The sequence below is a fragment of the Anomalospiza imberbis genome, chromosome 14 (assembly GCF_031753505.1).
Source record: "Anomalospiza imberbis isolate Cuckoo-Finch-1a 21T00152 chromosome 14, ASM3175350v1, whole genome shotgun sequence".
NCBI lineage: Eukaryota > Metazoa > Chordata > Aves > Passeriformes > Viduidae > Anomalospiza > Anomalospiza imberbis.
The window spans coordinates 10,270,612-10,289,345 of NC_089694.1; the positions used below are offsets into that span (position 1 = coordinate 10,270,612).

Below are 18,734 nucleotides of genomic sequence, written 5' to 3' on the forward strand. Positions count from 1 at the left end.
CATGAAAACTTCACACTTAATTTGATAAGATCCATCTTTTATATACAAATATTGCTATTTGTCTAACATTAGCTTAACACAATGTTGCTCCCTGGAGGTTAATTAAACTAAGCTGAAATAAAACATATTTAAGAGAATACTTAAGAGGAGCTGGAATACATCAAATACATCTTTGCAATGTAATAATCAGAATAATAATTATACTGTGATTTCTCTTACCAATAGCTGTAGTTAGCACAAACACTTGCTCTACTTTCTTTCCATCATTGTAGAATGCCATATGCCAAGCTCCTTGATCCATGTACTCGATGAAACCTGTCTCTTGCAGTGAAGTCAAGATCAGGTTCCTGGGAGCTTGCTGAGGCTCCTCTGAGTTTTTTGGTTCCTGTTTAATTAACTGTTTTCCATCCATCAGTTTTACAAAATCAAACTGAAATAATAATGAGCAAAAATTAACCACGGAGCAAATATTAATGCATCTACTCTGCATGTCTCCTTCAAACATGAATAAACAGTTGAAATCTTAAGAGAAATTGCCTCTATTCACCAATGTGGACAGCAATTGCATAACATAGTCAATTTGGCTTAAGTTTACATATAAAAAGCATTATCATAGGTCAGAAATGTGGCATTAAAACTGGCACAGCTGTTTGCTATGGCAGTGTAAAATCAGACTTGCTGCAGATAGAGCAGATTTAGTCCAAAAGTTACATCTCTTCAATGGGAATAATTCCTAAATTCCCAAGATGTAGTGCCTGTGCTATGCAGCTATTCATCTCAAATGCCAAGAGCAGATTAAAAACCTGTTGATTTATACCAGATTTTTAAATTCTTGCCCCCTAATATCACTATAAAATATCAAAACTTAAATATACTTTTTCTTTATATTTAATTTTAGTAATGCAAACAAAAACATATTTTTTTACAGGAAATTTCTTAATACCTAACCAAGTGGATGCTGTCAACTTCAATGCCTGTTAACCTCAAAGCATCAGAATTTCTATGAATCCCTGTTCAAGAAATATATATATTTCTCTAGGTTTTTTAGACATTCTGATTTTCAATAAAGTTCATTGTCAACTCAACTGAAAATCCAGCTTCAATTAAAGTCAGTGACAGCTGAAAGTGCTTATTTCTAATATCAAAATCTAGTAAAAATTTTTTGCGGTTAGAGTAGATGATCTGCAGTGGTCCATTATAAACAATCTTTCCATGTATGTTTATCCCACTCTGTGGAGTGTGATCCTGTTATAAACAAAGATGAAAAATTTATTATCCACAGAAATGACAGTTTCATATGCCAAATACATCAAGCCTAAAAAAAAAAAGTTGAATGTGACCAGCAATATTGAATGTGTTGAATGTGACTGCTTAGCTAGGTTTTCTCTTGCAAAATCCCCAGGAGTAAGCACTCAAAAATAATTTTGATCTTAGAAACCAGATACAGCTTTTTTCTTTTCTATTAACTCTTTACACTGACTGTACAATCGGTTTGTTTTAAGGGAATCATAAAAAAATTAAAGCATTTTCAAGCGAACTGGAATTTCATCCCTTGCATAGAAGACATTGGATCTAGGCAGCAGGACAGTGTGTACCTGTTCAGCCTCCCAGACAGTCACACCCCTGAGGTCACAGCTGCTGACCTGCCTGGTATGACACTGTGCTCTGAGAGAGCATGCTTTGAGGGACTGCTAGAGCTCAGTGAAAGAAAAGGATAAGCAGACAGGTTACAGCCAGTCCTTTCCTCCCTCTCTGCTTTGTGAGCACTCCTGTCCGCTGCTGATTGAAAATGTAAGTGTGACAGAATGATGATCATTTCCAGTTACCTGAGTGTGAGTAGGTGGGATGTTTCTTCTGCCATAAATTCCCAGCAGAGAATCCTTTGCCAGTGAAATGTTAAATTTCAGGTACACGGGGTGATGTATGGTAATTTGGAAGCGCCAGAACAAACCAGGGGGGATGGTCTGCATAACTTGTGCTCCAATCTCTACTTCTCCCGTGTCTATGGCCCGGCCCTTCTGAAACACTGATTTTCCAGAAACAAACAAATAGTCAGTTGCATATTTACAGTAGGTGAAGAGAGAAGGTTACAAGGTATAAACGTGCCTTAGATATTGGAATACAAAAATCAACTTCTAATACCGATAACTGCATTTTTTTATTCAACAAGTTGGAAAACACAAACAAACGTGAAAAACATATTTCCAACAACAGGTGTCATGGGATTTTTTTTTTCATGATTTTTGCTGTAAATCTTGCAACACTTTACTGATAATGAAAAGGTGGAACTGGTCCTGTGTAGACCACGGTCTTGCCCATTAACTATGCAATCAAAACCACATTCTACTGTGAATGCATAGAGCAAAGTGGGAAATTCTTCCTCTGGCACAGATTTCAGACTGCTGCTGATGGGGCACTGCAGGAGCTACACAAATGGTCCCCAGTGAGGACAGAAAATCCATCAAACCTGGTAGTTCAGAGCCCGTGTCCAAGGCCCGGATTTCTGTTAATCACCATTCCTAATGGTTTTATTATGGTACTTGAAGTAGTAAAGAATATCTGTTTTGGCTTGGTCTTCATGGAAGCATAATAGGGGCATGAGGACAGGGAAAGGCACTCCTAAGATAAAACTGGCATAATTTCATAATGCTGAACAATAAATTTGCAGACATCTACAATGTGTACCTTCACACGTGCGTTAGAGAGTGCTGAAACACAAAGGGAAATGGAATGCATAAGGAAGACTTCGCCAAACTAAACTGGAGTTGGCTTGCTTTGTTGGCTTATATCACCATCTTTATGTTTTTTACTGCCTGTCTGTGATCAGCATTGTGACATGCTGCAAATCACAGACCCAATCCTGCTAACATTTGAGCTAATTCCATTGAAAGGTTTGCAAAACTCTCTTGACATTTCCATACTCTGAATTAAAGTAAAAGCAGGATAGTGTGTGACATTAGAGCACAAGTCAAGAGAAGATTGAATTCAGCTGCCATACCCATCTATGGCTCATTTCATTCCAGAATCACAATGAAAAACAACCAGGAGCAAAGTGACCAGAGCCTCACCTTTTACAATATATGCATATAAATATCTAATCCAACATAATGTATGTGAAATTTTATAAATCACTCCTGGAAATGAAAACAGCAGTAGCAAAGCATGGGCCAGCTTTTGCCTGAGTGTGTTAATAACAAAGACCCTCTGTGGGACCTTACATAGGCTTTAACTAGTGTAGGAAGTACTTAACGTTCTTAATGAATAAAGATTTAATTTTCAAGGCAGGAGCAATTCTCAGGGCACCAGATCTTCCAGCTTTACAGCTGCTTTGTGTCATCAAACCCACAGCAAGAATGAGAGACTAACTTATAACACCTCACCATGTAAATACATCTATTTTTAGAGCAGAAACTTGTAATTTAGTACTCTAAAAATGCATCACTTAGTTTCTGAGTTAAAATATTTCCAAATTTCTACTTGAACAATGTTCAAGGTGAGACTACTTCTGCCCAACTTGCTTCATGGAAAAAAATTTTGAATGTTGAGTTTTGAAAAGAGAATTAAACTTTCTCTGTTGTACAATGAAAGTGGATTCCTTTCCACCCCAACCATAAAAGATCCTACGTGGCTTATGTAAATTTTAAAACTTTCTCCCCTATTTCCAATACTCTAGAGATATTAAATCTTAATGATTCTTTGCAAGCAATTATGCTAGGTTAAATAAAACACTATGGTACTTTTTGATGATATTGACACATGGTAATTAATATGATTCGATTACAAGATAGTAGAGCACTAAGTTTGAAGTTAAAGGCATTATTGGTCAGTGTTCAAGGTCTTTAACATACAGTACTTCTTGTATTTTGGAGTGAGAAGGTCTGTTTCCTTGTTGAAAAACAAAAGTGCTACATTGTCAGTCTGGGTGAATTCTCACTAACTGATATTATGAAATTATGCTGAGTATCATATTAGCGTTGCGATGTACCTCAGGAGTTTTTCCACATTTGGCTGAAAATACCTTTGCTTTAGCAATAATTTAATATAAGCTTTAAAAAAAACAGATGTACTTATATGTACATATATCTCATCCCTTGGGAAAGAAGTGCAGGTTGCTGTTCACAATGCTAACAGGAAAATATACACACTATCTGCCCCTACTGATAGGACACAGCTGCAGAATCCCTACCTTTCAAGTGCTAATTTTTCAGACAATCACAGAGCATGGAAAGGCCTTTGTAGGAGACATGTCTGAAATGAATATTTTCATATTCACTGAGCCACTCTGCTTTCTTTACAGAAAAGGAATTTAACTTTATTTCTGTGTTTAGTTGAACTAAGCAGATATTTGGCTGTACAAAAAAGGCACCTGAAACACACTCCTCACAGATGATCCTTGTGTACTTTCTTGCTCTTTCTTGAAAAAGTCCAAAATAAGCTTCTAAAGTTACAGCGCTGCAATACAATTCTGCTCTTGACATAAAAACATTTTTTGTATGACAAAGTATCATTTAATTATCTATATTCAATTCCTTGTACAGCTCCCAATCTTGCCAGCTAGGGTATTAATTTTCTCCTATGCTTTCTAAGCACAGTTTCCTCAGAAGTCTAAAACAGAAGACAGATTCCTAATCACAGCTTTCTCTTGGCTTCAAGAAAGAAAAGCTCTGAGCAGCGTGGTGTCAATTATCTCCACAAGAATATACCCATATGCTTATTATTACTGATCCTGAAACAATCAATTTCCTTGTACTCCCCTGATAAATACTGGCATCAATAAGATATCTGACTTTTTAATCACATTACTACTTATTAAAATGTTAACTCATGTTAACTCATAGCTGTGGGTCAGTGTGTTATAAAGTGACTTCTTGAAGAAATCTGACTTCCTGATTTAAAAACTCGATTTTCAATAAATGATTAGTTAAAAATATATTCTTTCCAAGTCTTGAAAAGCATTCTGTGCTGCTGCATTGAGTTGGGAAAATTTGAGGTCACCAGTATCTGACAGCAGTTATTTATTCCTGTGAAATTACATCAGAGGCTTCAAGTTTACAGGCAAAGCATCAACTTTCTGTGGTATCCTGTCGTAGGGAAAGGAGTTGCCTGTTTCCAAGTCCTCCTTTTCATCACTTCTAGATGGAGAATTTGTTGGGAGGATTGTGAATAAAATTATTGATGCATATTAAAAGTGATGGAGAGAAAGAGAACAAGCAAAGACTAGCCAGAGTCAGACTATGCATGTACTAATTCCACACGATTTTTCTTGTGTTTTCCCAAGTGTGTACTCCTTCCTATCTTAAACTCTGGATTACATGTACCCCCAAAATGTGAAAGGGGACAAGTGAGAAAACAGTGTAGGTGTGTTCCTGACTGACCTCTGAAACTGCTGGATAAGCCCTCAGTGAATTGGCTCTGCTATCACAGGACTCTGTTCTTTAGTGTTGTGGGGCAGTTGTGTAGCTACACTAAAAATTGGGATTCCCAGGGGCAAGGCAGGTGGTTTGCATTTTTACCTACTACACTTTATTGACTTGCATATTCTTTTCTCTGTTTCCAACCATCTAACTTCTAAGATTTTTTATGCTTTTGATGTTTTTTCTACACGTCCTTCTTTGGAAGCCAAATGCATTGGAAAAGCTTTTATTAAATCTGTAATACATTGACAAAAAGACTTTATGCAGTTGAGAAGAACTATTTGAGATATTTTCCATGGTCCACCAGGACAAAAATATAAAAATGTATAAAACATTTTCTGCAATTCACTACAAATCCATTCTAAGGGATGAAATAATGGAAAACAACATCACTGTCTCCTTACATGTATTTCTATTGCTCATTTATCTAATATGATCTCTATCTACTTGTGCCACACTGATTTGCAAGATTATTGCTGTGCAGTGCAATCTTCCTCCTGGAGGGACTGGTACAACAATGTTCCACTTTGTTGCCTATTTTCAGCCATGGATCTTACCCAGAACACACAAAATCAGATCCCTTCTCTGGTCTAAAATTTGAAAGCTCTGGAAATCTCCTATCATTGCAGAGCTACCCATACAATTTTACTTTTCTCCTAACAACTGGAAAGCTTAGGTTTCATATTCCACTCCCATTCACTTTGATCTGATCTGATTTATCCACTTGTTCTGTGTACCATAAAAAGAAATGGGAAGGCCATTTGCTTTTTATGGTCAGAAAGCATTGTCACGATGGTCGATGAGAAGCACGGGCCAGAGCATGTGACTCGTACTGGGGCAGGTGATTGATCAACATTAAATGACAGGACTTAAGAGGAAGGAATTGCACATCTCAGACAGATCGTTCTCTCTGTTTCACACCCTGGCTGCACAGTCCACTCCTTTCCTATCCTAGCTCAGGCACTTCAAGAGGTCTGGTTCAGCCACTTTCGTGGCAGAAGATGATCTGCATTCTTTAACAAAGCCATTTCCTGCTGCCATGAAGGACTGACGTGGCCAGGTTGTGCAGGAGACAATCCCTGCAGTGGGCACAGGGACACAGGGAGCTGCAGAGGGAGGTGGGAGGGCAGAGCAGGGCTGTGCCCCGGCAGCAGGGAGCTGCCACAGTGGCTCAGGCATTTTGTGAAGCCGTGGGAGATTCCTGGGAGCTGATTCACTGTGACTGGGTCAGCCGGGATGTGACAGCATGCTGAGCTTTAGCTTACACCTTCAAGAACTGGATGCCTTGAAAAGCATTAAGATTTATATTCTTGTGCAAATTCTGACCTGTCAATACAAAGAGGTTCCCTTTGCCTGAGACCGACTTTGGTCTGCCAGACAGGCACAGTGTCAAGCCCTCTGCACAAGAGGGAATGAGGCAAATATGGTCTCCCCTTCCTTGTCTTAGGACAGAAGCCAAACATTCTCATCTCTTCTCTCACTGTGCCACTGAACCTTCCTTTTCTAATGGGCTGGTTGCTAATTTCAGTGGGAGTTCTGCTAAAGGAACTTATCTGGTTATGGGCTTTTCATACTCATTTTAAAATTATATTAAAGAACATAGAACCTGAACTAAAAATACTACCAAAATGTAGAAAATACAGGAGCTGTACAGCAGCAATATTTAACTATTCATCATCTGCCTGGCATCTCATTTACACGTACCTTTTTTTTCTGTTTTATCCGAAGCTTTTCCTCCAATTGGTGAGTAAGTAGTATCCATGGATTCTGTTCCTTTATTTCCTTTGCTAACTCCATTTTCATAGAGCTCCCCTACCACAGGCTGTAGTTGCCAGGTTAAACCAAACAAGTGTACTGCTGCAAAAAAATGAAGACCAATTAATTGATGTCTAAACTACAGCACCTTCAGCGAGACTACGAAAGAATGCTGTGACCCAGTTACTGCAAAGTCAAGTATTACTTTATCCTGTTAGTAATAAATCAGAATTTCAAGGGGGCTAATGAGCAATTTACCATTTTACCTTAAAACTCAATGTTTAATTAGTTTCCACACTTTCTTCTGGAACTCAGCCAGGTCAGGGTGATGAATTTCTGCAGCAATTAATGGGATTACTTGCACTTAAAAGGATAACAGTTGAATAAATTCAATATTGTGTGACAGATTCTAATGCTATATCAGTGTTGTCCCTCAGCTTTTGACTGTTAATGATCTCAGATTTTGTTGACAAAAGCAATGACACCAACTAAAATTTCTCACCTTCCCAATCCAGTTTGAAGTGAAACTGTGCCCACTGCACTCTGAAACCCTTTCATTTAGGTTAAACATTGGCAAAAACTTACTCTTTCTTACTGGTTACTTACTTAACTAGACTTACTCTAGAACTGCACTGCAGATAAAAAGCTGACTCTACATCTAAAATATATGCAATTATTTAACAAAAAATAACAGAAATATAGTTGTTATTTATGTATGTACAAGAAAATGACTAAATAATCCTTTTTAAAAGTTATAAACTATCTTTATTGCCATACGCAGGGGCTACCTACTCTACTTTGCCTGCAGAGCCATTCATGTTTTCTGCTTTCCTTTCTTTGTTTCTGATCTGAGGCCGTGAAGGATGGTTGGAGAAAGACAGCAACAGAGGATCTTATTTTAGTATACTATGCCAGTACTGCAGTTAGTCTAGACAATTACTTAGGTCTTAGTGAGAAGGGCAAATTATTCCAAGGAAGAGGTTGCCTTAGCATTGAAGTAGCTCAGCAGGGAGGACTGATGACCCAGTAAAATATGGATTGAGGATGACCCCCAGTGAGGAGCTGAAATTGTCACATGAAGAGTAAAGCTGGAGCAGCAGCTCTTTATCCACATGCAGCAATTTGCAATGAGTAGGATCTGCCCACAGTGGGAACCTAAAAGGCAATATATTTGCTCTTCCTGAACCATGTAGGAAGCTCAGAGACTCTCAGGAGAAATAAGTGTGATCTAGAATAGGTCTTGCATTAAGAAAGTACATGGTTTTATTCTGCACTTGTACATACTTCAAGGAAAATATCTCAATACAACCAGGAAAGTTGGAGTCCAGTTCCCATGTGTTTGGTCACAAGTCTTCCTTGTACACTGAAAAGTTAAATTATAAAAATTCAACAAAATTCCAAGCCTTGAATGGATTCCTGTCAAGGACTTGGGAACACTACCACAAGAATGCAAAGCTGCCAACATACAGTCATTAATTCCAGATCTGTGCACTCCAGGGTCACCCAGCTACAAATACATGATCCAAATCAAGCAGATGAGAGCATTACTACTGAATTAGTGAGGTGACAGTATTTGTGAGAAATTTACTGCATCTCAAACCACTGACTCACCATCAGATATGGATTCTGGAGACTGGGCAGCCCATACCCACTCCCCAGAAGATGTATTAGAAGTGTACTACTAAGCTTTCTGGTGTCAGTGGTGAGATATCAAGCCTGGATTGCTTCATATTCTATGGTCTTGAAATCACCAAGGTACCATGGTAATACTTTGAAGAGTTGTCTTGCAGTCAGATCACCCAGAGTTAAGGTCTGAGTTTTGAGATTCTTAATGTGAGACAGATCACTGCCATGTACAACAAAAAGCAGCCTTGACATCTCTAGAGTAATTGCTCTTGCTCCTAGCTTGAGCTTCTGGACATTATTATTATTATTTAAAGAGTTATTAACAACAAAAGGGAACATAGTTCAATAAGTCTGATAGCTAATGAATGCACATTTCATTTATACTAATGCAAATAATTATATAAGCACTTGAAACAGATCACTAGAAGCAAAACACAACTGCCCACATCAATAATAAGCTTTTAGTGGTTATGGAATCCTGAATATAATATAGCTGCTTTCTTACACTATTCCCATTGTTGTTATCATTCATTTCCTAGGACAGCATTTGCACACGCAGCAGAGGGTACATCACAAAGCCAGGACTGAACGTGTGCTGCACCTTTTCCTTGCCTTTCCACGCCTTTGCCACACTGCACACTCTGCACACGTTATCATCCACTCACACCAATTCCAGCCCTTTACTGGCTTTGTCTTCCTTTGGGCTGGGAAGAGCTGTTGTTTGCATAGCTTGTGCCAAAGCTTGGCAAGCTGCAAAGCTATCTGCATCTACGTTTGACAGTCAGCTTCCTCCTTGGAAACACCGACTGCGTGGCAGAGAGGATGGTCCCTGCCAGGCTCGGATGTCTCATCCCTGGGAGGTGACACAGGGCACCAGACTTGGGCTAAACAATGGGCACGACTGAGGGTTGTACAGCAAAGCACATGGCCGTGAAAATAACATCTACACGAACTGATCTGAATTACTTCAAACACTGCAGAAACCCAGTCACCTTGCAATCTTAAAATCATCCCAATTTTCGTTACATTAATTATAGCTATTGAGAAATTACCTTCAGATCCAGGTGTCACTCTGAGACTAAGCAAAACACAAACACCAGTGAAGGTATTAATTCCTAGAGATACTTTTTCAGAAGTTAACTAGAGGGAATTATATTTATTTATTTAGCAGACACAGAGCCCTCTCTAACCTCTTCATTTTCTGTGATACTTTTCTTTTACATAGGGTATACAAAATTCCTGTGGAACTTTTTTCCTACAACATATGTACAGCATGTTTTAAATAGACAGTTATTTCACCAAATAAGATTACATAAAACTTTCAAATCTCCATCTCTCAAATCTCTTTAGAAATAAGTAGGCATGTACTGAATTTCATTAAAAAGCTCAAAAGAACTTATCTTTTGAGTTATTCACCCTTTGATTTTTTTCTAGTGGATTTCTGGTTTTTACAAAAGGTGCACAGAAAATGCTTTGCAATTCAAGTGTGGGCCACAATGTCATTTCCCCCAGCATAAATCCATTTGCAAGGTTCTCAGCTGTATTTCCCATGTGTAATGCCCAGGTGTAAGCTCCTACTTCACAGAACAAATAGGAGATGATACCATCACTCAGTCTAACTTAGTACTGGGCTGGGTAAGAAGGAGGGAGATTCACTTTCTGATCAATGTCTCTGTCCTTTCCTCCAAGCTCAACCTTCTGAAGACCTTGACTGCAGCACCCTTGAGGGCTGGCTGCTGACTAACAGTATGAAACCCACCATTAGGACTAAGGAAGCATTAGATGGTGCAGCTCAACTTCACACAGAACAGCCTCTGAAGTTTGATGACTACACTTAACATTACAGGAGAAGCAAAAGCTACTCTGGGTCTCCCTGTTTGGTATTCCAAAAAAATTTCTGCAATCACATACCCTGTATTTTGCAGCACCTAAAACACTTCAGGTACTAGTAGGGTGTGTAAAGTCACTGCTGAGCTGCTGCCGTTTCAGGCAACACCCAAGGGCCGGCAGGCAAATGGAGATAAAACAGCTTGTTAGCTGGCATGATTGCAAAGTTCACACTGCTGTTAGGAGGAGCTGCAGGAGCATCAGACCCTAACTTCCATCAGCTGGCCTAACCAAACCTCTCCTCTGACAGCTGCGTGCAATATTCTCCCTGCTGGGAGGAACTGCACTCATCTGAAAAGATATTTATTCTTGGCTTGCTTGAACATCCAGTATAATCCCCTGTAAATAACTGCATTATTACTTTGCTCCGTACAATCTATGAATTGCACGTTGCCATGACCAGAGCTGTACATTACATTCACTGAGGTGATCTGGAGGCAAAATTAATCTGAAGGCAAAATCTGACCCTCTACATAGTGTGGGGAGATAGCCCTTACATGATCGATACTACCATACCTATAATTTATTTATATTTTATTAGATAGCTCTTTTTAATTCAAAGTTTCTGATAAAATTCTAACACAAAAGTTGACACAGATTTTTTTTTTTTTAACATGCATTATGAATGTTACGGCAAAAACTATTGGAGGAGTCTGTAGTCAGTGGATTTCAAGGGACTGGAGGATGCCACAGGATTATGATGAACCTAAATTTTTTCCTCAGCCACCCTGCCCCTGGCCAGGCCATACAGTGAAGCTGTGCTGGGTGATTTTAAATGACCTCTCTCTCTCCAGTACAGAAGATCCTAGTCATAGTGCAGAGCTTTTCTTAGCTGAATTATTATACTTCTCAGGTAAAAAAATAATTATTAGGTATAAAACAGATCTCTTGCAGAAAAAGAAATATTAAAGGCCTACATCATCTAACCTTTCAATAAATTTCTTTAATGGAATCTCCAGCAAAGAGATGAAAAGTAAGTGTAACTTTATGCTGCCTAAGGGATTTTCCCTACTCAGAGGCAGGTTTCTGTTGCTTCATGTTACTGCTGTAACTGAAACCAGGAGGGCCATGATCAGAACAAAAGCTTGGGTCTTCACCTCTGAAGTAACTGACCAGATCACTTACTTTGTTCAACAGTTAAAAAAACCAATCTGACAGTTCCAGGCTGACTACCTCAGTCCCCAGAATTCTACCGCATACTCAGGTAAATAGCCACAAAGATAAAAGCAATTTTTTCAGAACTGGCTTTGTAAACTGGATTAACCCGCCATCTGCTAGGAAGCCAATGATCTAATTTAATTTATTCTTATCTACCTTCTGTGTAAGCACAGCTTGTCAACTCCGGTGCTACATGTTTGGCAGAATGTGAATAAGAGCCTTGGCTCCAGTGCAAAAGAGACACTCAGTAGTGAGGAGACATCAAAAAAGTCCTGTGCAATAAGTACTTACTACCTGTGACATGAACTTCAAAGGACAAAAAATCCTGCAAATGTGAAGCTCCTCCAAATTGCTGACCTCCACTAAAGGCTTCTGTTTAGCTTTCTCTGCTTTTTTACAGAATCTCAGTAGATCATCCCCCTGAAGCCCAGACTTCAGAAGAAATGTATATCAGCAGCTGACTGCTCTTTCTGCACCTGTTCTAAGTGCCAGAAAATTATTTGTTTCTGTAAGTGCTAGCAGGTTCTGTTTATAAAACTGGATTTCACTTTGGCATAAAGCCACAGATGCACCAGTACCTCCATTCCAGTAAAGGTGAATTAATGAGAAAAATACTTGAACACAAGAGCCAGAATCTAAGTTTTGATCATGACCTTTAGAAGAGGTGATCTTCTGTAAGCTCATTTTACAAATAAAATACTATTTCATTCTGCTGTAAACAGATTTCAGAATTTGAGGCTTTTAATATTTGATACAGTCTTCAGAATATGTTTTTAAATCCATATTAAAGTGGCCAATTGTTTTGATCATCTAGGGCATTTAATAAGGACTTCTTCCACATGTTTGTTATAACCATCTTAACTCTCAGCACTCTCCTCTTTTTTAAGAAGTCTTGTCTTTATACCTAATATATTTTTATACCTGAAAATATAAATATAGCCCCCTCTCCTGCAATCCTCCTAGAGGGATGATGGTTTCATTTTTCATTACCGAGTCATATTTTATACTTAGGAACAAAAAAAACCTAATCTTGGGCAACAGTAAATGTTTCTCCTCTGAATACTTAAGAGATTTGTGACAGTATCATGCTCCCCAGTAATCCAGGAGAGCAGACACCACAATTCCCAGCTGAGAGATCCTGATGAATCTGTCTCAGTGAGAGCTCCCCCAGTAAGGAGTTCAATGGCATTTCAGGGTTATGCATCTGTATCACAATGTTTGCATAACCCTGAAACACCTAGCACTGTTTACTATACCATTAAATTCTTCAGTGTACAGCAGTATATTTTCCCCTTGATCCCTCTCTGCATAATTCCTTTTTTGCTACTTTTATACACTGTCTAAAGAGATGCAACCAATGTTATAAATCTATGCACTGAGAGACATATGCCCTTAAAATTTGGCCTGGCCTTTCCCAATGTTGAAACCATCACTCCTCTCCCATGTACATGGAGTGAGAAATGACAGGTCACAGTGTCAGGCAGCACAGAGGCTTTAATTTCCTTACCCTTCATGTGAATATAATTTAAGACCCAACACCTACCTCCAGTGCCTACTCATAAATAGTGATAATATCATGAAGGATAGGGATGACTTCATATTCATACTTGAGAATTCATTTGTATATAAAATAGTCATTTCATAGTCAGGGATGGTTAAATCCAAGAACATGAGATGCAATTTTCAGAGGCACTGAACATTTGCATCACCTGCTGAAATCAATGGGAACAGTAGGAGTTCTGCACCTTTGATCAATAGGACCAGTGATTTGCAAGTCCAAAATCAGCTGCTGATAAAATGGTAAAGTATCATGGAAGAAAAATCCTACTCGCTAATGGGCTAAAAATAACTAGTAAATGAGCAGCCACAGCACCCACTGTATTGTGCTTAAAGGAAATGACGTGCTGCTGCAAAAAACCAAAAGAAATACTGTATTTCTTATTCTATCTCTTGTATTTGCCTAATTTACTCTTTATTTTTTTGACAAGACTCTCAGGCAGACCAGGAACCGCTGCAGCCCCCCATGCATTGGTGAGAGGCATCAACATCACCTCCCTGAGGTGTGTCCCAAATGCTCACCTGCCTCACTGCCCACATATGTGGGCAAATTCAACAACCTTGCCCCAGATTTATGTGATTTACATTTCTTAACACACAGGAAAACAGAAAAATGAAAAATAAAAGTATGCAGGACTTTCTCCATAGAAAATAATTCAACGCATTTACAATTACATCTCCAATAGTCTGAAGACCAAACATGCACTTTATGAAATAAGGTTTTTCTGGAGTAACTACTATGACTTTAGAACCTATTCACAGAGATTACTCCTGCTGAAGTGAAAATATGTGTTTTTCTTGATAAACTAAAGATTTTCAATAAATCTGCTTTTATACAGCCATCAACAGTGTTCTATAATTTCCTTACTGTCCATATAATAGTCAAATTTATTTCAGAAAGGCCAAATAGTAAACACAGTGATTATAGGCCAAAAGAGGATTAATGTAGAAACAGTAATTTTTTTAACTGAGTAGTAGTTCATAGGAGAGAAAATACAGAAGAATTACATGTTCTTATGTAAAAGCTTTGCTATTGAGTCTCACTGATAAGAGGGAAAGGCTGAAAAATAAAAGAATAAAATCATTTTGCTAGTTTACCTTTTGATTGAAAAGAAATCACAGCTTAGAGCACACTGGCACAGGTCTCAGTTCATTACAAATATAAGAGCCACTTGTAAATTTTGATGTGGAATAAGCTTCATGTCTCTTAAGACTTTGGAGATGTTCTAACTTGAGGCTGAGATTTGGGCGTAGTTTTAAAAGTAACATGTAGCTCAAGCATTAAATAGCAGTGAAAAATACTTGAAAAAGAACATTTAAGTTCTTAGATTAGGAGAAGACAAAGCTTGATGATAAAGCTTGATCAACACTCATTTGGCCTGAAATTGTAGTTCATGGTAAGTTAATGCAGGCTATGCCAAAAAATACAACGATGAAAACAATTTTGCCTTTTAAAAGTCTCCCTTATTTTTCCAGTAACAACTGCTGAGCTGATCACAGGTTAAGTTTGGTCCTGAAATTAAAATGAGTTTTGTTTTACAATGTTGGCCCATGTCTGTTGTGATTGCTCAGACACAACTTCTTCCAACTTGAAGAAAACCTGGTAGAGTGAGGGATCTGAATCATGGTGAGTAAAGAGAAAACACTCGGGGGAGTGAATTTTAACTTCAGAGTGTTACACACAGTCTGAATTTCTATATTCAACTCGTTTAAAACATGCACATTTAATTTTTTGATGTGAAAAGATAGGCAAATATGCAAGCCTACAGAGCCAGTGAACTCTGAAAACAGTTTATATGCTATGATTCAAACCCAGCAAAAGGGAAAGAACTAAGGTATCTGAGTCATAAGAAGAGACCATAAATTTATCTAAATATTTAACCAACCAGAGATGGGCAAAAGGAATATTCACTTCGAATAAGCTATTTAAAACTACCTGAATCTGCAGGAAAGCTTACACAACTCAAAAATTTCTGGGGAAAACAAGAGCAAATAATGGCATCCTTAAATTTTTTCTGAATTAGAACTCCTGGTACAAAAATTTGTATTTTTTCCATAGAAAACATAAATAGGAATGGTGATAATTTATAAAATGCAAAGACATTTCCATTTCACCTGCTTCTGCTAACTAAAGAAAACATGCTACATCTTTGTGTTACCAAGATATGACAAACAGACACATCTACAGGAGAGTCACACAGAGCTCTTTAATTCATGGTGACAAGGAGTGCTTCCAGCCTTCTCAGGCTGATGACATATAGAAGTACATCCCTAGAAAGTTACACAAATTTCAGTGGCAGACTTGAAATCTAAACAGGGATGAAAGAGGCAGTGCTTCATCCAGATAAAATTTAAATAGTGTGGGTGGGATAAAATGTGCAGCAAACAGATGAGGCTCCAAAAATGATACAGCCTGTCCTAACCGAGGGCATATGCTCACCAGCTGTTATGTAAATCTGCAATTAATGGAGCTTACGAGATCCTCAGGTGCTTTCAAATCATCATGCACCAGAAATGCTCAAATCTGCTTTCCCATATGCATTAGGTGAGGATGCTAGGAAAAAATCCCTCCTGATGAGCATCTTGCTGACAATAACCAGGACTTTGTCACTATGGGACTGAAGAAAACCTCAGTGGGAAACAAGAAATTATTGAAATTTTAATAATTTTCACTACAGATATGTTTATTCAGAGAGTATAGAAAATCAGTGCCCATTTATCAGTTTGGAGGTATCTGTACTTGTATTTCTGTCAAGTTTTACCAAATATGAACTGCACTCTTTCAGGCAAACCTGGAATTATTCTCATTCAAGCTATAGGGTATCAGGAATACTCTGGCTCCTGCCACCTGTGAACTGCCATCTAAAACAACAGTCTAAGAGTATGTGAGACAGCAAAAACAAATTACATTTCTATTTTTTTACAGAATCCACAGTCACATTCTTAAATTCTACACACAGAATGTTCTTTAATATTTTCAATTCAGATTGAAAATCCAATGCAGTAATTAAAGTTCAGGCTAAATGTTATGTAGGAAACCACAAGGAATTGCTCTTCTATGTATGCTTGTAACCCCATTAACTTCAAGCAATCTCCAATACACCTGTTCTCCAAAAACAAAACAAAACACAAAAAAACCAAACAAACCCCAAACCTGAGGAAGCCCTTTTTAGCTACTCTGATAAACCTGTCCAATGTATTTTGCTAACAAAATGGCAAAGTTGGTACTATATAACCATTTTTTACATCTAAATTCAATAAAGGGATAACAAAATCTATCTTAGACAACATGGCATAAAATTATTTTAGAGCTAGTTGTCATTCTAGCAAATGATATAACAATTAGGAGGAAAATCATGTAAGATTTAAATGGTGATGAGACAGCAGATATTAACTAAGAGTAGCAAGACAAAACACAATTAAACATTACCAGTCTTTCAAAATAATTCTTTAAGAGAACCAGTGTTGTAAGGCATAATATGAAAATCAAATCTTTAGAAAATACTGCAGCAATTAAAATCAGTAGGAGTCCTCTGCTAGTATAAACATATAATCTTGCATAATATTTCTTTCTCTGTTAGGCAGCATCAAGGTTAACAGAGTAGAAAGTTAATGAGAATTCTATATTCAACCTTTAGCCAATCCAGTGTTTTGTCTGCCAGGATTTAAAAAGCACCAATGGCAAATATTACCAGTAAAACATGATTTGTATTAGTGCAAAGCAAGCAAGATGACAGAGCAGAGGAGGTAAAAGAATAATTGAGCAGAGGAAAGATCAGGGCTTACCGATGACATAGGTGAGCAACAGTGCCAGGGTCACTGTGATAGCAGTGGCACTCAGAGCTGTGCACTTCCAGTTGCAACACCTGTAAGGTTTGTTAAAAGTGAAGGCAGGCCTGGAAAAGGTACTTCTAGGAAGAGGCCTAGGAGGTGGAGAGTAAACAGTATTGGATGTTAAGGGATAGTTCTGACTGGCTGCGCTGAAGATAGCTGAAGACCCAGATCCATGTTTAAACAGGAAATGCCTACAAAGAGAAGACAAAGAATGATGTTGTAAAACCACTTGGTGATGTAAAAAGCAAAAGGAACTATATAAGCACTGTATAGTACATACTGCATATAGCCACAGAAAAGATCAAAGACAGGAAACTGTATTTGAATATCCTCTGCAAGTTTTTCAACCACACCACCAGATGTCCAGCAATGTTTTAGTGAAACAACACACATTCATTTTTACAATAAATAAATTCTAAGCTAATTTCCCCATGTTTCAGAGTAACGCTGAGGGCAGGTTGTTTCTCAGTAGAGTACTGGGATCCTCTAAGATGAGCAGCCCATGTGCCTTTACACAGGTGAGACAGAGACGTGGGAACTGCTGCCAGCAGTATCCCCTCCATCCACACCTAACTGCTTGATTCACCTGGAATACTCCAAAAATGCTAAAGCCAGTGCCACTGTGAACATTTATTTTTTACCATGGAATATAGGAAATTTTTTAAAAAGTGACTACTTAGTCACCTGATTTACAAGGATAATCCATTCTGAAGAACTGTAGTTACTATATGGGTGAGCACAATTTCTTTACTGTTCTTAATTGAGCAATTTTGAGAGTAGTTTTTATTCAAATGCTTTTGCCTACTGCGGTGATTCTCAAACATACTAAGAAAGAATTCATTTGGAGACCTATTTCAGAATACTTCACAGGATTGATTGCCTTCAAGAAAAAACAGTGAAGACTTACATTAGCACAAAAAATAAGGTAGAAAAATGTGCCTTGCAGAACAGGCTCTAGTGCAGAAGTATAGAATAGTTTTTTATAGGAGGAAGAATGGTTTTTCAGGATTGGCAAGGGCTCTCCAAGAGAATTTAAGACAGGTTATTTAATGTTTAACAATAATTTACTCTGATATGTGCTCAGAAATTGTGGCAAAAAGGGTTAGTTCAGGGCTGGCCGTACCTACCACATATTCTTTTGGAAACATCAGATTTCTTTGGTCCTTCTTGCCTTTATTTCATCTAAAGGAGCAAGCTTCTTCAGTGCCCTCTTTTCTGATAGGTGCACCTCTAAAAGTCATGCTACAGCATGCACCCAAAGGAGTTTAGAGAAGCTTGGTCCTCCTCTGTCTCAAGCTGAGAAAGCAAGTGACATGGTCCAGAATCTTCCCAATGGCAAATGTGCCTTTATGCCTTCAGCAAGGCACAAGAACAGTTTTTGAATGCATAAATGGATCAACCAATCCATGCTGGGAGAATTTCTTTGACGAATACACAGCAGGATGCATGCAGGATCAAACACTCAAGAGTATGAAACATTGTTATACTGTGACATTTGACTTT

At 38.1% G+C, this 18,734-nt stretch overlaps 1 protein-coding gene across 21 annotated transcripts in view; it reads right to left on the reverse strand.

Annotated features, from left to right (window-relative positions):
* Positions 1 to 18,734, reverse strand: part of TENM1 (teneurin transmembrane protein 1) — an 838,901-nt gene that overhangs the window by 124,266 nt on the left and 695,901 nt on the right. For 15 of the 21 annotated variants that reach the window (XM_068204864.1, XM_068204871.1, XM_068204873.1 and 12 more), the window contains 4 exons: positions 17,184 to 17,422; positions 7,119 to 7,271; positions 1,827 to 2,026; positions 220 to 430 (listed from right to left, as the gene is read on the reverse strand). In XM_068204864.1, coding sequence (XP_068060965.1) covers positions 220 to 430; positions 1,827 to 2,026; positions 7,119 to 7,271; positions 17,184 to 17,422 — 803 coding nt within the window. Of the gene's footprint in view, positions 1 to 219; positions 431 to 1,826; positions 2,027 to 7,118; positions 7,272 to 7,435; positions 7,506 to 9,444; positions 9,564 to 10,706; positions 10,869 to 17,183; positions 17,423 to 18,734 lie in introns of those variants that run through there. The other 6 variants (XM_068204884.1, XM_068204885.1, XM_068204876.1 and 3 more) reach the window with 6 other exon arrangements.